The 21,468-nt window shown below is 39.8% G+C and overlaps 1 protein-coding gene across 3 annotated transcripts in view; it reads right to left on the reverse strand.

Moving 5' to 3' along the window:
• Positions 1 to 21,468, reverse strand: part of TPP2 (tripeptidyl peptidase 2) — a 118,119-nt gene that overhangs the window by 45,181 nt on the left and 51,470 nt on the right. For all 3 annotated transcript variants that reach the window (XM_077482935.1, XM_077482934.1, XM_077482936.1), the window contains exons 18-22: positions 21,071 to 21,187; positions 17,099 to 17,199; positions 15,828 to 15,924; positions 10,081 to 10,218; positions 7,082 to 7,326 (exon numbers count right to left, since the gene is read on the reverse strand). In XM_077482935.1, coding sequence (XP_077339061.1) covers positions 7,082 to 7,326; positions 10,081 to 10,218; positions 15,828 to 15,924; positions 17,099 to 17,199; positions 21,071 to 21,187 — 698 coding nt within the window. The remainder of the gene's footprint in view (positions 1 to 7,081; positions 7,327 to 10,080; positions 10,219 to 15,827; positions 15,925 to 17,098; positions 17,200 to 21,070; positions 21,188 to 21,468) is intronic.

The raw sequence follows: 21,468 nt of genomic DNA on the forward strand, positions 1-21,468 counted from the left end.
ATTCCATCCTACTTTACGAACGCTAAATTTAACGGCTTGGCTATTGAGACCCACATTCTGAATAAACGGCTTTCCAGGTCAGTTCTCTCTACTTTGATTAATGCTAGGAAGCCAGCTTCTAGAGCTATATCTTATAGAACCTGGAAAGCTTATGTTTCCTGGTGTGAGTCCAAGGGTTGGTACCTTCAGAGATATATCATAGGCAGAATTCTTACCTTTCTACAATTAAGCGTAGAGATGAAGCTGGCCCTGAGTACCATTAAAGTGGTTGTAAATCCTTAAAAACCACTTTGACCTACAGGTAAGCCTAGATTAAGGCTTACCTGTAGGTCCAAGAAATATCTCCTAAACCTATACGGTTTAGGAGATATTTGCCCGAGACGTAGACAGCGGCGGCACTGTAGATGCAGGCATCATTCAGATATCCCCGCACAAAGTCAAGGACGTCATATGACAGCCGGCAGGCGGGAAGTGGTTAAAACGCATTTTTTTTTTTTTTTTTTAACACAAAGGTGTCCATTTATACAATATTTCTAACCCATAACATGTACATACCAAAAATGACACACCAAAATAGACTCTCCTACTCCTCCTGAGCACGTCGATAACATGTGTGAGACTTCGGCAGCCTGGCAACATACAGAAGCTGGGTATGGCAGGGCATGGAGGGATGGCTGGATGTGACTGCAATTGTCACAGAGCAGCGCTATGGGCACTACAGATCCAGCCCACAGCGCTGCTGCCATCCGCTCTCTACCCCTCTCCTTTCACAATGTACCAATCAGTACACAGAGAGGAACCGGCATCATGACGCCAGTTTGTTTACAAGTAAAATGCTCCATTTGATGGAGTAATCACGGTCCTCTGGACCTGGCGCTCACGGATGTTCTTGGGTGCACGCCCCGAGAGGCACGTGAGCGCGTCATAGTACGCCCTCCCAGAGTTAAGCAACCGCCCTGTAGCCGTCATTTGGCTATGGGTTGGTTGCTAAGTGGTTAAGGAGAACAGTGGCGGATGTTGCAGATTGTTACTCCCAGAGGGTTATTAGCTAGTTTAGAATATTACCAGCATTTACCTCTGGCGAGTCAATTTAGTATATTTGGTGGATTCACTTTGCGGTGTTGTCGAAGAAAGATTTCAAAAAGGAACTTTAGAATTGTTTCACCATTTTGGGACTTTTTCATATACATATTATGTGTTTGAACATTTTTTAGTTTTGTTTTATGGCAAACAGAGCAATCTTTCTAGAATAGGACACAGTGAAGAGTTGATTGAAAAATCCAAGGTAAAATTATAACCTATGTGAATGTAAAATGTGTCTGCACCACAGACTCGCTACTTATGAAAAGTAGCTGCTGCTGTATAAAAACAATATTTCTTGACAGTAAATACATAAAGTGCTAGCCCCAAAGGTTACATCAACATATCAGGTTAAACCTAAACCATAAATCATATCATCCAATCAACATATTAAAACTGATTTATATGCAGATCATGTGTGAATATTCTAATAAGCAAAAAAAGTCAAAAATTAATTGCCAATCCATCCTTGAAGACGTAAACGAGACACCAGGTTTTTTTGCTGCATCATTGTCCCATTGGGCTGCGTGGTCACTGTCAGTGTATGTATTGTGTGTAGTACCTCTGCGCTGGACCCTATAGGTATATGAAGGGAAGATGGGCTACTGCTGCACACACTGATAAAGGGGAAAACTCTGACCCCAATAAAAACAAATGAAAAGGTAATAGTGCTGCGCTGTGTAAGGAAAAGGGGGGAGGGGGGAAAAAAAGGGGGGGGGGGAGTGGATGGTCGGGGGTGGATAAAAAAAAAAAATTTATATTTATATATATATATATATATATATATATATATATATATATATATATATATATATATATATATATATATATATATATTTTACACCATAAAGATAATTAATCGTGAACACATTGTATATTCCCTATGGTAAATGAAAGATCAAACAGCAATTGATGGATAAAAATTGTGAATCAAAGTGTCATAGGGATCTATATAAGATACATTAACAAGTGCTAAAAGTGCAAAAAAACTTCAAAGACTGAAAGTGACTAGTGCACACTCCAGTAAAGTGACTAGTGCACACACCAATAAAATGATCAAATAAAATAATCACATTCAAAAATAAATCCGTAAAGCAATCCGTATAAATAAAGTGATAAGTGCCAATAAATCCAAGTAATTGGTCGCATGGATGAAAACACTGGAAGTAAAAGCAGTGCAACTATTGCTGTCGTGTTGTTCAGGCAACAGATAAAGCCATATTTTGTGCTGTGCAAATCATGCAAACAATTCAGTGGCACACTCCTCCTTTCCCCTTCGTGGGATAAATGGGTGGATGTCCCCTTACCTTACCACTGTAAGGTTACAGCGTATGACAACATATGATGGTCACTATGAAGCTTCCCTTTTTTTTTCCATCCACCCCCGACCATCCACTCCCCCCCCTTTTTTCCCCTTGCCCCCTCCCCCCCTTTTCCTTAGGCCGCGTACACACGGGCGGACTGTTCGCCCAACTTTGTTCGTCAAACAATCCGACAAACAGTCCGCTCAAAATTTGCATGAACGGACTTGACCACACACGATGAACGAACAGTCCGCTGAAAGCGTGCACGATGACGTGAACGGCACGTACGACGGGACTAGAAAAACGACGTCCTATACACTGCAATGCAACCTTCGGCCGTGTAAACCCTTTCTGAGTATGCGCGATACTTAGTCCGTCCAACTTGCCTACACACGAGCGGACTGTCCGCTGAAACCAAGTTTGGACGGACAAAACCAAGTTTCAGCGGACTGTCTTACGGAAATTCCGAAAAACTTTGTTCGTCAGACTGTCCGCTGAAACTGTCCGCTGAAGCCCACACACGAGCGGACTGTCCGCTGAAACACTGTTCAGCGGACAAAGTTGGGCGAACAGTCCGCCCGTGTGTACGCGGCCTTACACAGCGCAGCACTATTACCTTTTCACTGTCAGTGTATGCAGCTAGAATCAGCACAGCTTAAAAAGATATTGCAGTTCCTCTTTAGTGTCAGGAATGGCACCAAATACATTTCAGTGTGCTGCTTCTTGTTAATATCTCATTTAATAAAAGGCAGTTTTATGCAATGAAGATGGTTTCTTCTTGTTTTTCAAAAAAAATTTGCTGAGAATGGACATGTGATAAGACTAACTCCTGGGAGGAAGAAGAGACTGGGGGCAATGGAGTGCTCAACCTGTGGTCCTCCAGCTGTTGTAGAGCTGCAAGTCCCATAAGGCATTGCAAGGCTGACAATTAAAAGCATGACTCCCAAAAGCAAAGGCATGATGGGACTTATAGTTCCGCAACAGCTGGAGGACCACAGGTTAAACACCTATTAGAGAGTCGATAGTTGCATAGTTGGTAAGGTTGAATAAAGACACTAGTCCATCCAGTTCAAACTGAGTGTGGGTGCGGATCTACAAATTATCCCTATTTATTTAAAGATACCCATATAGCGCTGTCAATTTACACAGGGTTCCACATATGCGTCACACACTCACATCGGTCTCTACCCTCAAGGAGCCCACAATCCAAGGTCCCCAACTCACATTCATATCCTAGGGCCAATTTTTGGACAGAAGTCAATTAACCTACCAGCATGCCTTTGGAGTGTGGGAGGAAACCGGAGTACCGAGAGTAGACCCACACAGGCACAGGGAGAACATGCAAACTCCAGGCAGGTAGTGTCTGGGTTGGAATTCGAACCAGCAACCCTTTTTACTGCTAGGCAAGAGTGCTAACCACTACACCACTGTACTGCCACTTCATTTCTGTGACTGGTGTAGGTTTCACTCATGGATATTCACCATGCAATTAACATATATGGTGAAGATTTTTGTGATATATATGAAGCTTTATATTTGATTATTTGAAGCATGCAATACCTTGTTTGGAGCACTATTACTTGTTATATACACTAAATATTACTGCATGGGTCAATTTTAAGCCTGGATACTTTGTGCAACACTTGCACAGGATTTATATTTGTGCATTCAGTTTTATGAATCCCCCCCCCACATGATTTTTTTATATGAATATTCCCACATCATTTGTTTATAAATCAATCAGTTTGTATATGTTAATGGGCTGAAATAATTTGTGGTTTACAAACAAGCACACTAGCAAAAAATGTAGGTCTCAAGTAGTGGGGTAGGGTTAGAGGGGTATGCCCAGTCATCAGAAGGTACCAGCCTATAACCCAGGGTCAATGAATATCCAGCCTATGTCCTGTAATGGAAAATTTGGGTAGGATGGTTCCCCCAAAAACACACAGTACGCACTGTCACTGTACTAATGTCACGGGAAGGAGTTAACATCAGTGGCAATCAAAGGGTTAACTGTGTTCCCTTTTTACTATGGAAAGAAATCGGTGTTCATGTTTAGCAGAAGCACAAGATCTCTGTCTGCCCTTCTCAAAGAACTGGGAACTGCCTTGTTTACACAGGTAGAATGCCATTCTGTTGATCTCTGGAACATTCAGCAAGTCCCGGCAGACATTGGGTCCGCCAGACCCACTGATTGGCTCCCGTTGTGTCCAATCACAGTGGGAGCAGGTTGCTAGTGGCACGCGCCCCAGATCCAGACATGTCAGATCACATAAAACCCTGTCCTCCACCTTGGACAAGCTCGCTCCAATCACTACATGCAGAATCAGACCTCGACCCCTACAACCCTGGCAAACAGATGACACTAGAATTCTCAAAAAACGTAGTCGCGCTCTTGAGCGTCTGTGGCACAAGACCAAGTCTCTCAAAGACTTCAACCAATACAAATCTGCCCTCCAAAAATACTACTCTTTCCTCCACACTGCCAAGCAGACCTACTTTACAACTTATTAACACCTTCTCGTCCAGTCCCCGTAAACTTTTCTCTACGTTCTACTCTCTACTCTGTCCTCCACCGCCTCCACCCACCGACTCACTCACTGCCCAGGAGATTGCTAATCACTTCAAAAACAAGATTGAACCAATCCGTGATGAAATCTCCACTCTACAGGTATCTCCCCCAGTTAAGACCCCACTACAACAGGTACTCTCAACACTCCCCTTATTCAAGACTGCTACTACAGACGAAGTTGCTAAACTCCTTTCTAACGCCCACCTAACCAACTGCCCCCTGGATCCTATTCCCTCTCAAACACTACAGTCGCCATCTGACTCTATACTACACTCTCTAACCCACATCTTCTATCTCTCCCTCACCTCTGGCATTTTCCCCAATGCTCTAAAACATGCACTGGTCACCCCCATACTTAAAAAGCCATCCTTGGACCCTACCAATCCTAACAACCTATGCCCTATCTCCTTGCTCCCCTTTTCCTCTAAACTTCTTGAGCGCCTGGTTTACAACCGAGTGACTACCTCATTAAAAACAACCTTCTTGATCCCCTTCAATCTGGATTTTGCCCTCAACACTCAACAGAAACTGCTCTTTTAAAACTCACAAATGACCTACTAACTGCAAAAACCAATGGACACTATTCTGTACTCCTACTTTTGGACCTTTCAGCTGCCTTTGACACGGTTGACCACCCTCTCCTCCTCAAAAAACTTTACTCCCTTGGTCTCCCTTGACTGTGCTCTGCAGTGGCTCTCATCCTATCTATCCCAACGCACCTTCAGTGTCACTTACAATTCTACTTCCTCCACTCCTCTTCCCTTCTCTGTCAGAGTCTCCCAAGGTTCTATTCTTTGACCTCTTATTTTCAATCTACACCTCTTCCCTGGGTCAGCTGATAGCCTCTCATGGCTTTCAATATCAGTTCTACGCTGACGACACTTAAATCTATCTCTCCACCCCTCAACTCACTCCATCAGTCTCTTCACGCATCACCAACTTACTAACAGACATATCTGTATGGATGTCACAACACTTCCTTAAACTCAACTTGTCCAAAACTGAAATTATAATATTTCCTCCCCCACGCGCCTCTTCCCCTGACTTCTGTCAAGAGTAATGGCACAACCATCAACCCATCCTCACATGTCAGGGTGCTAGGTGTTATCCTGGACTCTGAACTCTCCTTTCAGCCCCACATCCAATCACTTTCCAAAGCTTGCTGCCTCAACCTCCGCAACATCTCTAAACTACGTCCCTTTCTAACCAATGAAACCACAAAGCTCCTGATTCACTCCCTGGTTATCTCTCGCCTTGACTACTGCAACTCCCTCCTCATTGGTTCACCTTTAAATAGACTATCCCCCCTTCAGTCCATCATGAATGCTGCTGCCAGACTCATACACCTTACAAACCGCACAGTGTCTGCTACCCCTCTCTGCCAATCCCTCCATTGACTGCCACTTGCCCAACAAATTAAATTCAAAATACTAACACTTGCTTACAAAGCCATCCCCAACTCTGCCCCTAGCTACATCACTAGCCTAGTCTCAAAATACCAACCTAATCGCCCACTTCGTTCCTCCCAAGACCTCCTGCTCTCTAGCTCCCTCATCATCTCCTCCCATGTCCACCTACAGGACTTCTCCCAAGCCTTGCCCATCCTCTGGAACTCACTACCCCAATCTGTCAGACTGTCTCCAAATTTATCCACTTTTAGGCGATCCCTGAAAACTTTCCTCTTCAGAGAAGCCTATCCTGCCTCCATCTAACAACTTCACTATTGTCTCTATTAGCTCATCCCCCACAGCTATTACCCTTTTGTATAACTTGACCCTCCCTCCTAGATTGTAAGCTCTAACGAGCAGGGCCCTCTGAGTCCCCTTGTCTTGAATTGTATTGTAACGTCTACCCCAATGTTGTAAACATTTTAGTCGGCGCTATATAAATTCTGTATAATAATAATAAGGCAACTGATCTGGCACAGAGCGGCCGCCTTGCCGCAGTATATCTGCATGGGGAGGTCGCTAAGCGGTTAAAGCAGCAGGCCTTTAGTTTCCTATGTGCTGTAGGCAGCAGTATAACCCTAGGTTGCTCATTACCAAGTTGTGACCCTTAATGGGTGAAAGAAAAAATCTAAACATTTTTGTTATAAAAATGCACGGTTTGCTCACCGACCACTTACTTATCATCAGGCAACATTGTAACGAAGAAAGGCTGGCTGTGTTTTGGTGGCAAAGTTATTGTATTGACCTTTTTCTTTCCCAAAAGAGCCAAACTGTGACTTTCAAAAACATCCAAACTCAAAGCGTTTGACATTCTATGAGAAACTACAAAAGGAAGGTCTTTCAATCGTTCCAACTCAGACATCTGCTCATGGCGGACCTGCATTCGGATTGTATAATCTCCTTTTTCAAGTTTCACAGCATACTGAAAGGAAAGACCATAGAGAAGATCAAAGATCATGTAATAGGACGCTCTGTAGACACCCCATTGACTTGCTTTATTCCTTAGTCAATGTTAACCCCATCATCCTGAAATCATACAGTATTTCCAGCTACTATAGGATTATTAAACACACTAATTGTAGACTTTTTTTTTATATAATGCAAAGAAAAATATAGACATGTTCGTGTTACATCACACCTGAATAGGACTTGCAGACATTCAGTTACTGTACATTAAGCACAAGTTAAATGCAGCAGTGCGTAAACTAGGTTTATGGCAAATAAAATCAAAAATCAAATGCAATGTCAGCAGTTCACACATCAGTCTGCATGTACCCATAAAGTAGTAACCAATAGAGACCTTATTGTCCCTTCCTAACAGGTAGGGAATAGTAAAGTGCAGTAACAAAATCAGGAATGATCCTTTATTTACATGACCACTATAAGGCCTCATGCACACTGGACGTTAAAATAACATTATAAAAACAGCATTAGCTTTGCGGTGAGTTTTTCAAAAAATTTTTGCAATAGAGTTTTTAGAGTTTATTAGCATTTTAACGGGTTAGCTTTTTTTTTCCTTCAATGGATCAATGAAAGAAAAAAAAAAAAAAAAAAAAACATAAAAAAATGCTGGTGAGTGACGTTTAATCAGCATTAGAGCATTTTTACAGCTGAAAAAAAAAAAGTCTCTCAGAACCCACTAGTTTTGGGGGTTTTTTTTTTACCGCTCAAAAACGCCACTGCCCAAAACTGCTAACAGCCTGTGTGTGCATGGACACATAGGATGACATGATGGAGATTTTAATGACTGTAGGAAAAAAAATAAAAAATAAAAAAAAAGTCTACTGCCAAAAACAGCTACTGTAAAAACATCAAAAAAACACCTGGTGTGGATGAGGCCTCAAAATAAAGTTTGCTTGTTATAGGTTACTGCAAATCCTTGCTTTTATCACTGCACTGCTGAAACTCACATGTGTGCTTAAAAAAAGGGTAACTCCATTTTGGTGGGAAAAAAAAATAAAATAAAATTATATAGCGTATACAATTGCTACACAAGTCATATTGTAATTGAATGTTAATAAAAATGACTGTTCCCTTTTAATCTGCAGCGCTGTAATGTTCTATAAAAACGCAATATGGCTACCTGGAGGGGTTTTGCACACATGGTAAATGGAATGCCCCCCAGATATGTAATTTCCTGCTTGTGCAATTGGTTTATGGATTTTCACAGAAGTCTGAACTTAAAACACAAATCAGATTTTGTGCATTCTCTGCAACAAAAATTGCATTTTGGGAGATACTCCCATAGAGAAATCATGCAGATTTGGTCAATTTTCTCATTAGAACCCTGCAAGTGCAGCAGCTGAGAATTATAAAATCACACCCGTTCACATTCACTTTGCACATAGAAACAAACAATGATTTCTTCAGAATATCAAAAAGGTAGGCATCTGCAGCAAAGTTTCTTAAAGAGGAAATAAACCCTGATGGGTTTTACTTCCTCCATTTCCCTGCAAAGGTAAAGAATAATTGGCTACTATGCATTGCATAGCCCATTATGTGTCACTTACCTGAAACCGAAGCCTGCAATGCCACCGTTGTCCCCACTAGCCGTGAGCGTCCATCTCCCCCCCCCCTTCCTTCCAGAGCCACGAACCGTCAGTCACGGCATGACCCCCTTTAGAAATGTCATGATCTGTCCTTTCTAGAGTGCGCATGTGCCGTAGACATCGGCGCACAGCTTTATTGTAAATATCTCCCAAACTGTGGTGGTTTAAGAGATATTTATAGCACCTACAGGTAAGCCTTAATATAAGCTTACCTTTAGGTAAAAGTGGTTGTACAGGGTTTACAACCACTTTAAAATCCCTGTAATGTACATAGAGCTGAATGTTTTTTTTTCTCAATAAGTGGGTTTACGCTCTAAAGTGTTTGTAAAGGCAGAAGGTTTTTTACCTTCATGTATTCTATGCAAGAAGATCAAAAAACCTGTGTGCAGCAGCCCCCCACCCCCCAATACTTAGACAAGCCCCCTCTCTATCAAGCAATGTCCATGAGTGCCTTGTCTCTCCAGGTACTTGCACTCCTGATTGGGCCACTGCCCGTGATTGCCAAAAGCCAAGCAGGAGACGGAGGGAGTGAGGATGGTTCACATTTAATTTGAAAGCTGCATTTTTCTGCACAAGAAAACCTTGACTCTCCACAAGGTCACATAGAAAACAATAGTTTTCTGTGTGCCTTGTTCACACTCTCTTGCAGCGGGCAACAGAAAAACAAAGAAAAGGCGCCTCTTGCAGCGGGCAGCTACTGGGCAGAGCAAAGTGGAAAAAATGCATTATATCAGCCTTTTTCTGCAGGTCTCTGTGCAACCCTATGGTTTTTTTATGCAGGGCAACTGTGTTCCCATATATAGAAAGGGGAAACCTGCACCATGCATTGTAAAAACACCGCCACCCCTTTGCTAGCAACTCACAGCAATAGTCTGTTTATATATATTTATATATTATATATATATATATATATATATATATATATATATATATATATATATATATATATATATAAATAAATAAATAAAGCACAACAGAACCACCCCTACAACCATCAGCTTGCCCCACAGAGAGAAAAAGAAGGAATCCTTTAAATATTTAACTAGGAGATCAACAAAATGGGAAGAAAAACAAAAAATATCATCACAATATATATAAGTATGACAAATCTTTCTCTTATACTATACCTGATGTGGGTAGGCATCTCCTGCTCCCATCTGTCTTTTGTTCTGGTCGTAGAGCATCCATAACTGGCTATCATACTCCGATTCATACAACAAATCACAAAGCAGCGGGCAGCTAGGTGTCACCTCTCCACATTTGGGCTTAAATTAAAAAAACAAAAAAAACAACACATGAACAATTCATTTTGTAAAATAAATAGGGATTTCATTAAACAAATAAGTGGCTTTGCATATAAAATTACTATGACTACACAGACCAACCAATCATTCCAACAATTCACATGCAAGATAAGACAATATAGTTAGCTTGCCTGACATGTAGAGCTTAAAGACACTGCACATACAGAATTCTTGTAAATTTATATTAAAGTTCTGAGTTTTCCTAACAATAAAATAACCATGGAGTTATCCTGTGTAAAAGTGCAGGACAGTGGCCCCACATGGCTTTTCCACAGTAAAACATTTAACCATTTGGCTGGATTTCCATTTTAAGCAATCATAGAGCAGAACTCAAAAATATGGGCATTCATTTAACCCAGAAGCTTGTGATGCAAATTAAAATTGATGGAAGCAGCACCAGTTTGAAGGAAGCATTGCAGCATAAAAACTATTTTTATTTTGGATAAGCTATCCATTTTTAAAGCAAATTCAAGAAATAAAACCACTTGGCTTAGTAACCACTAGCTACTGTTGTACATTTTTCAACAGCAGATCGGCGATCTGAGAAGCTGGGTACCATTTGATCTCTGTGCTTTATCTTCACAGAAATCACAAGGTACTATTTACATGGCTGATCCCTCTCCTTCCTTCACAACAGAGGAAAGAAAGAGTTCAGTACTTATGAATGGGCACAGAATAAATGAACCAGAAGCTGCAGATCATTTCATTCTGTTGAGGTGACACAGGGATTTATTTTAACCACCTCGCTAGTGTCAATTTGTATAATATATATATATATATATATATATATATATATATATATATATATATATATATATATATATATATATATATATATATATATATTGTAGACATGTCACTGGAGAAGTGATCGAGGGGGTGTACATCTCACCTAGGTTGCTACACAGTGTGAGATGGTAAATCCAGGATGGATCAGTTTCTCAGCAGCGATATGCTGCTGAGTTGTTATTTAATTTTGCCGGGCCTGGGTTTATATGGAATGGCAGGTAGGTTTGGTAGAGGGACCTGTCATTCCACATCCCCCGATCCAGTTCTGGGTTTGGGATCAGGTGAGCTTGGATCCTAATTAGCCTGGGAAGCTAAAGGCTCTGTAGGGTCTGCAGGTGATTGCTTCTCAGCCAGGGAATGAACAATCTGTGTGTTGAAGGAAGCTGCAAGCACAGCCACTGCTGGAGCTAAAACTCACCCTGCGATATCCAGGCGAAAGACGCTGTGTTTGTAAGTGTCAGATAGGTGAGCAGAACCTGTTAGTAAGCGCCCAGCCGGGCTAGGACTTTTATTTTTGTTGTACTTAGAAAGCACGGTGTTGCTGTATATTTTGTTTGCTGGACTGTTTGTACCACGAATAAACGCCAAGATCTGCTTTATCAAATTCCAAGTCTGCTGTGAACTGTGTCCAAACACACCCTACCCCGGGAAGATCCCTTACAATATATATATATATATATATATATATATATATATATATATATATATATATATATATATATATATATATATATATATATATATATATATATATATATATATACATACATATATATATACATACATATACATATATACATACATATACACATACATATACACACACACACACACACACACTATATATGTGGCAGAATTTATGATTTCTTGGCCATTTTTCAGAGAATAATATGAATGGGAACACAAAAACATTTTCATTCATGGTTATTGTTTGGCTAAAGCCATTTATCATCAACTGTGTTTACTCTTTTTAACCACTTCTGGACAGGCTCACGACAAGCTGTCAGCACTTTGAAGAGGGATACCGTTATGGCAGCAGCTAGCTGCTATAACCCCAGTATCCTCTTCTTCAGTGAGCGGTCCGGTTTCAGATAAAAGTTGTCTCAGTGGCAGAACCACCACGAGATCACTCTTAAATCGGCGGAGGGAGAAGGGCCCCCACCCACCCATCTCCATACCATTACAGGGCGGAAGCGTCAAAACGTCACTTCCGCCCATAGCTCTTAAAATGAGAAGTTTTTTTTTTTCAAAACTACATTTAAAAAAAAATTTTTTTTTGCATTTTAGTGTAAATGAGATACGAGGTCTTTTTGACCCCAGATCTCATACTTAAGAAGTCCTGTCATGTTTGGATGGATGTTTACATTCCTTGTAATAGAAATAAAAAAAGAAGTGACACCATTTTTTTGGAAAAAAACAAAAAAATGTAAACACAAAATAAAATAATAATAAAAAAAAAACGTTAACATGCCCCATTCCGCCGAGCTCGCGTGCAGAAGTGAGCGCATACATAAGTAGCACCCGCATATGAAAACAGTCTTCAAACTACACAAGTGAGGTATCACTGCGATCGCTAGAGCGAGAGCAATAATTCTAGCCCTAGACCTCCTCTCAAAACATGCAACCTGTAGAATTTTTTAAACGTCACCTATTGAGATTTTTAAGGGTGTTAGAAAAAAATATATATAATGATTGGGGGTTTTAAGTAAATTTTCTAGCAAAAGAAAACGTTTTTTAACTTGTAAACACCAAATCTCAGAAAGTGGCTCCGTCCTTAAGGGGTTAAAATAATAATTACAACAGAAACTACCTAAAAGACCCTGATCAAAAGTTTACATACCCCAGATTAATACTATGTACTATGTACCCTTTCCCCATCAATGACAGCTGGAAATATTTTGTGGTATTTGTGGATGAGGCTCTTTATCTTCACAGATGGTAAAGCTGCCCATTCCTCTTGGCAAAAGGCCTCCAGTTCCTGTAAATTCTTGAGTTGTCTTGCATGAACTGCACGGATCTCCCCAGATATGGCAGGAGACTGAGATGGTCACTCAAGAACATTCACTTTATTCTGCTCTAGCCAATGACAGATTGACTTGGCTTTGTGTTTTGGATCATTGTCATGGTGGAATGTCCAAGTACATCCCATGCGCAGCTTCCTGCCTGATGAATGTAAAATGTTCCTCCAGTATTTTTTGATAACATACTGCATTCATCTTGCCATCAATTTTGACCTAATTTACTGGGCCTTTGTAGCTCACACATTCTAAAAACAGCAGCGATCCACCTCAGTGTTACACATTAGGAATGGTGTACCTTTCATCATAGGCCTTGTTGACTCCTCTCCAAATAAAGCTTTTATGGTTGTGGCTAAAAATCTCAATTTTGGTCTCATTACTCCAAATGACTTTGTGCCAGAAAGTTTGAGGCTTGTCTCCGTGCCATTTGGCGTATTGTAAGCGGGATACTTTGTGGCATTTGCGTAGTAATGGCTTTCTTCTGGCAACTCAACCATGCAGCCCATCTTTCTTCAAGTGCCTCCTTATTGTGCATCTTGAAACAGCCGCACCAAATGTTTTCAGAGTCCTGTATTTCACCTGAAGTTATTTGTGGGTTTTTCTTTGCATCCCAAACAAACTATTTTCCTGGCAGTTGTGGCTGAAATTATAATTGGTCTGCCTGACCGTGGTTTGGTTTCAACAGAACCCCTCATTATCCACTTCTTGATTAGAGTTTGAACATTGCTGATTGGCATTCTCAACTCCTTGGATATCTTTTTATATCCCTTTCCTGTTTTATACAGTTCAACTACCTTTTCCTGCAGATCCTTTGACAATTATTTTGCTTTCCCCATGACTCAGAATCCAGAAACATCTGTGCAGCACTGGATGAAAGATGCAAGGGTCTGTCAGAAGTCCAGAAACTCATTGACCTTTTATACACACACTAATTACAAGCAAACAGATCACAGATGAGGATGGTTACCTTTAATAGCCATTCATACCCCTTTGTGTCAACTTGTGTGTAATTGTGTGCATGTCATCAGGCCAAAATCCCCAGGGTATGTAAACTTTCGATCAAGGTCATTTGGATAGTTTCTGTTGCCATTATGACTTAAAAAGAGTAAACACAGTTGATTGATAATAAATGGCTTCAGTCATACACTAACCATGAGTGAAAGAAAAGTTTTTCTGTTATTTATATTCTCTGAAAAATGGCCAAGAAATCAAATTCTGCCAGGGTATGTAAAGTTATGAGCGCGCGTGTGTGTGTGTGTATAAATAAATATATACACACACACAAAAACACAATGGGATGGTTATGGCAGAATTATGGCTTCAGCTACATACACAATCCTGATAGAAGTCTTTTCATCTGGCGATTTTCTTTAAAAGTAAAAGTGATCTGAGCATTTATACAGCTGCTTGACCACTTTTACAGTTCATCCAGTGCAGTTCAAAGTGTGTGTGTTTACTTCACTTAAAAACGTTTTTGAAATTATCCACACTCCCTGCTGACACAACCAAATGTGGGAGGGAGTTTCACATCCTTATCATGCCAACTCCCTTATCATACTCTTCAATGGTTTTCATACTATTGATGTTAGGCTGACTAGTCTGTGGCTTCCAGGTATCCTGTCCCTTTTTTGAATATTGGTATCACGTTGGCTTCATGCCAATCAGCTGGTACCATTCCAGTCAGTAAGCTATTGACACAGGATGTAAACGTTTTTAGGGGGTTGCCTATGGATAAAAAAAAAGTACTATAGTTTGTCACCAGGGTGTGCAGAATTTTCACACGTGGGATGTTTTGTATCTATTTACTAAGAGTAACATCTTTTATAGGTTACCAAACATTGGGTATTATATTGTGTTTGTGCTCACTACAATTCACTAAAGTATATTTTTTCCTGAAAATTTGTGTTTTATAAACCCCTGTGCAAATATCGTGTGCTATGAAAAATAGCAAGACCCATTTTATTCTCCAGGAATTTTGGTTTCTGAAAAAATATAGCTTGGGAGTTCCAGGTAATTTTCCAGCAAAAAATAAATAAATGAAGATTTTTACATGCATGTGAGAAATGTCAGAAGTGGCCCGGTGTAATACTTTCATTCCCCACTCCTTTCCTACACATACTAGCTCAAATGCCATCTCCTTAACTGTAAATTAAACCCTCACTTCCCTTATCTTGTCCATATGAACATTAACCCCTTTCAGCTCCATCCTGCCACTGTGACCAGTACATTAACCCCTTTCACTTCAGGTTTAGGACTTTAAATTTAATTGTACCTAATGCACCATTCTCAAGCTCAAAGTTGAATCCCTTCAGTAACAGTATGTTTAATCACTTCCAAAAAATTGCGGTAAAAAAATAAATAATAAATAGGAGCCATCATGGAGTGTCTTTACCAAAAAAAGGTCATTTTGGGGGTTTTCGTACTATTTTATTTTTAACAGAATCGAAGGAAAGCCTTTTTTGCCCAAAAACGTTGATCTTTTTTCTTAATAGTAAAAAAAATAAACATCTGCGTCCAGTGTCGACCATTTGCAGACAATTGCTCCACAGGTGTTTACATGCAAATTGCCGTGATACCGGGTGGGAAATGTCAGCCTCCCACAGCTTTCAATAGGACTGCCTCTCACAACTAAAATTGCCAGAAATCCCTGCTGGGTTTCCCGCATGTAACGGCAGCCCCATACAACAAAGCGACGCAAATCCACTGCAAGCCATAAAATAATCTTTATTATTTATTTATTTTTTTAAATAACTCACTACTCACCTGATGGAAATTATAAGTTAAAACTATCTCGTAAAGATGACGATTGTTTGGCAAAATATCACGAACTCCCAAAGGTCTCGTCTTGGCGCTGACAGGCCTGTAAACATAAGAAAAAAAAACTGTCTGGATACAAAATATTTATACTGTTATATTCCCCTTTACATGGGTTTACTCTACATAAGCCTTTAGAGTTCTATTTTTTTTTTTGTGTGAACTGAACAAAACTTCAAAGCCTACACACTGCACAGAAAATTTACCCACCCTTTATGTAATCTAGCAGGATAGAAATGGCAGCTGGGCTGTCACCTTGGGCCTCATCTTGGTGCATGCACATTTAAAAACAAGCCTGCCGTGGCATCTAAATTTTTTTTTTTTTTACTCCAAAAGCATAATTAAATGAACTATAAATGCTTTATAAGCCATTTTTCATAAAAAGGGAAAATGCAAATTAGGGCCTGTGTAAAACAGGCTTTGGACTTGTGTTGATGAGCTAATGTATTGTTGGCAGGGGACATCAGAAGATGATCTGTACTGCCCTGTGCAAAACCATTTAAAGTGGAGTGCAACCCATATAAAGTCAGCAACTACAAAAAGTGTAGCTGCAGACTTAATCGGACACTCACCTGTCCCACGGTCCAACGGTGCAAGCGAACGTAGTCCCTCTCCTCGGCATTGTGATTTTGGGTGCCCAGCTTTGGCTTCACAGCTGGGCACACACTGGGCATGTGCAAGCCACGCTGCGATTGGCCAGGTGATCTTTTGGGACCTGTGACGTGTCCCAGAAGATTGGAGGGAGTGGGGAGAGGGAAACTTCCTTCTGGCTCCGTGGAGCCCCAGGAGGAAGCGAGAGCTGGATGACCCTGAAAAAAAAAAAAAAAAAAAAAAATCCGCTCCTCCTGCCCCCACCCAAAAAAAAAAATGACATGCCAAATGTGGCATGTCAGGGGGTCACCTCCACTTTAAAAATGCATTGAAGTCTGGATTTGTTGCCAATACCACAAGGAGCATCAGATCGCAATGCAAATAGTAGTATTGTGCATGCGAGAAGATACAGAAACTGTGCACTGACTGCATAGAAAATAGCATATGACATCCCGACAAATTGTCAATATTTAGTTATGTGAACAAGAAACGTGAGCCTTTTCATACAAGAATTAAAATTACCAAAGGCTATCAGCCACTATTTTCAGACCACACTGAACATTTGTTGAAATCAGTATAACCCAGGAAAGCATTTTTAAAGAAAACAAGAATGATAACAGGCATAATACCTTAAAGTTTGCACCCAATTTTTCAAACTAATGCTGGGAGACAAATCCTCATACTTTAAAGTAGAGGTTACATCAAAACGAGATGTGCCTTCAGATGCATGCTGTAAAAATTAAAAATATATATTATATACAATTATACAAGAAAAAACAAAGCCAACATGATAATCCCATATAGGTATTCGAACAGCCTAAGGAAAACGTAGGCTGGTCACAAACAGGTAAAAATGCATTAAAATGTGTTGCAGTGACAACACTGCTCTGCTAAAAATAGTGAATTTAAATAAGACAACAAAACCCAAAGTAGCCATTTCAATTTACACCGCTATATAAAGGAAAACTACATTGAACAGCACTTGTTTCAAAACACATAAATACTATATTCCACTTGACGATCACCTAACTAGGTAAATAAGCCATGATTCATGATCATTTAATACCAGGGTTATGGTTGCAGCTAGATGTCATATCCCCAGTATTTTTTTTCCCTCAGGAGCTGATCTCTCTTATATAAAAAAAAAAAAAAAAAAAAAAAGTGATCCAAGTGGTGGATTTGCCCCGGATCACTTTTAGGGATGCTTACATTCCTTGCAAGAGCATTAAAAGTGATGAAAAATGTAAAAAAAAAAAAAAAAAAAAAAAAAATGGGGACAGTGTAAAAGTTGAAAAACGTTCATAAACTTTTTTTGAAAGTGCCCCTGTCCCGCATGCTCAAGCGCAGTGCTGAACGCATACATGGGTCATGCCCAAATATGTAAACTGTGCTCACACCACACGAGGTATTAATTATACAATGCAACACTTGTGTTCCCCCCCCCCCATTTATCATGAGCGGAACGCAAAGATCCACGGCTTTTTCTATGTACACAAAAGGCCTATTACTCTCAAATATTGTTCACAAATTTGTGTTAGGCTGGCCATACACCATACAATTTTCTTATTCAATTTCCTTTAGATTTACCTTCAGCTGTGTAGTACAAGGGACTGCCTGACTGCACACAAATTTAAAGTGTTTAGGTTTGAGCTCATATTATATGGTTTTGCTAAATCTAAAGGAAATCTATAGAAGAAAATTGTATAATGTATGGCCAGCCTTAGTGAGCACTTCTTACCAAGATAATCCATCCACCTCACAGGTGTGGCTTATCCAGATACCGATTAGACAGCATAAAAGGCCACTCTAAAATGTGCAGTTTTATTGAATTGGGGAGGCTGAAAACCAGTATCTAGTGTGATAACTATTTGCCTCATGCAGCGCAGCACATCTCCGTCGCATAGAGTTGATCAGGTTGTTGATTGTGGCCTGTGGAATGTTGGTCCATTCCTCTTCAATGGCTGTGCGAAGTTGCTGGATATAGGCAGGAACTGGAACACGCAGTTGTATACGCCAATCCAGAGCATCCCAAACATGCTCAATGGGTGACATGTCCGGTGAGTATGCTGGCCATGCAATAACTATGTTTTCATCCCAGTTCTTGCAAAGGAGAAGTGCTCACCAACACAGATTTTGACAGATTTAGGAACAATATTTGAGAGAAATAGACCTTTTGTGTACATAGAAAAAGTCATAGATCTTTGCGTTCAGCTCATGATAAATACAGGCAAACACAAATTTTGCTCAGTGTATTTACTCCGCATAACATCTTTCATATAAAAAAAAAAAAAATTGGAATATATATATATATATATATATATATATATATATATATATATATATATATTTTTTTTTTTTTTTTAAATTAGTTTAACTATATTGTTTCACAAAAAATGCGTTTGAAAAACCGCTGCAAAAAAAAAAAAAAAAAAAAAGTGACATAAATTGCAAACAACCATCATTTTATTCTTTAGGGCAGTGATGATGTCACATTCGGCTACCCATCACATTTTGCTATGCGCTGGAGTAGGCATGAGGCGTGACGCCACCATATCTGTTCCAACAGAGGGCCTCTCGCGGGCTCACTTCGCTCAGCATAAATATAATCAAACTCTATGTCCACCTGGATGGTGGGGCTTGAACTCAGACTCAGGGGTGGAAGGCATATGGCGGCGTTGAGCATGCGCAGTCCAGCCGGTAGCCAACTGTTATGGGTGGCCATATGTGACGAAACAATGGCAAACCTTGGCACCTCTGAAGTTTTGGAACTACATTTCCCATGCACTCTGCAGTGTAGTTGAGCATCATGGGAAAAGCATTTCCAAAACATCTGGGGTGCCAAAGTTCACCATCACTGCTCTAATCACATAACTATGGACCAATGCCTTAAGACACATATAAAAATCACAAAACAGAGAAGAGAAAAAAAACAACTTAAACTATCCTCTGAAACCGTTCAAAACAAGAAAAACTTCAAGCAGAATGGTGGAATAATGTGAAAGGATGAGACGAACGCGCTACTGTAGGCACCGCCGGGTAAGTCCATGGTGTGCAAACAAGTAAGGTGTGGTAAAACAAAGTTTTAATTTAATTTTGTAATTATAAATTCTGCAACCAATATTCTTGGAATATGTCTTAACCACTTGCCGACCGCCGCATGTACATTTAAGTCGGCAGAATGGCACGGCTGGGCAAATGGGCGTACAGGTACGTCCCTTTGAATTTGCCGCCGTGTGGTCACGTGCGCGCCACCAGCGGCACGCGTGCAACCATGCTGGGAGCTCCGCGAGTAGGATAGTGGATACTCACGATTGCCTCACTGAGCTGAAGAACGGGGAGATGCTAATGTAAACAAGCATCTCCCCGTTCCGCCTAGTGACACTGTCACTGATCATTGCTCCCTGTGATCGGGAGCTATGATCAGTGATGTCACACACAGCAAAAATGACAATGGACCTAAAAATGTGTCAAAATTGTCCGACGTGTCCGCCATAATGTCGCAGTCCTGATAAAAAAAAAAAAATAGCAGATCGCCGCCATTACTAGTAAAAAAAATAAAAATTTAGAATAAAAATGCCCTAAAACTAACTCCTATTTTGTAGATGCCATAACTTTTGCACAAACCAATCAACGAATATCAATACCAAGAATATGAGGAAGAATATGTATTGGCCTAAACTGAGGAAGAAATTTTTTTTTTATATCTTTTTTGGGGGATATTTATTATTAAAAAAGAAAAAAAAAAAAAAAAAAAAAAACACGGTGATCAAATAACACCAAAAGATATCTCTATTTGTGGGGGGAAAAATAAATAAATAATAATTAAAAAAAAGGATGTCAATTTTGTCTGAGAGTCACATCGCACGACTGCGCAATGCCGAATCTTTGACCAGCAAAATGGTCTGGGGCTTAAGTGGTTTTTACCTTCATGCATGAAAAGGTAAAATGAAACCCCCCAAATACTTACCTGAGCCCCCTCTCGATCCAGCGATGTCCAGGAGAGCTTTGCTTCTCCAGGGACTTACACTCCTGATTGCCTTTTGGAAGCAGTGGGAGCCATATAGCTGTGTGTGTGTGTGTATGTGTATATAATATATAATATATATATATATATATATATATATATATATATATATATATATAGTGTGTGTGTGTGTGTGTGTGTGTGTACACACACACATACACACTTTTTAATTTGGGCACATTGGCAAATTAATGTTTTATACATATATTTTAGATCACTTCTCATTGGAATTCACAATATATTGAGGTCATCGCAGTCACCATTCACTGCAGAAGAGCCCTACTGGCTTGTAGAGGTAGCTCTCCTGCACCCTGAATGCTGCAGTGCAGGGTATTACAGGAGTCTAATGAGAAAAAAAAATAAAAAATCAAGCACTTACACTAGCTGCACATCAAGGAACTCAAATTTCATAATGTTAACATACTATTTTTTTTTAATTTCAACATCAATAGAATAGTATCTGTAAAAAATAATTATACATAGCTCTGCAAGACAACCTGAAATGTCTTCCCAGATGACCCCTTACATTTTTTATCTGCTGATCATATTTAAGGATAATTTAAAAAAGGAAACTCACAATATTCAGTTGAGATTGGCCACAAACAAGCCCATGAAAGGAAATTGAGTAATCAATATTCACATCACTGAGACTTGCCCACCACCGTGCAATGCAAAATTCAATGGTTTTTCCACTCTGCAATAAAAAAATAAAATAAAATAAAAAGCAAAGAAGAATTAACTAAAACAGTTAAATCCTACCACAAAAAAACAACAGAAGGAGGAAGGCCTAAACATACAAGATATCATGTGCTGCAATGATATACAATATACACACACACACCAAATTGGCATATACTGTACATATATCAAAAATGTTTTTTGTGCATATCATTAGAGCCTATTGTGATTTTCTTTGCTACATTCCATTCACAAACATTTATATAATGTTAAGAGTCAGTTCAAACTAATGTGCAT

Source organism: Lithobates pipiens, unplaced genomic scaffold (assembly GCF_037356315.1).
Source record: "Lithobates pipiens isolate NorthernLeopardFrog02 unplaced genomic scaffold, aLitPip1_a1.2 Scaffold_16, whole genome shotgun sequence".
In the NCBI taxonomy this organism is placed as follows: Eukaryota; Metazoa; Chordata; class Amphibia; order Anura; family Ranidae; genus Lithobates; species Lithobates pipiens.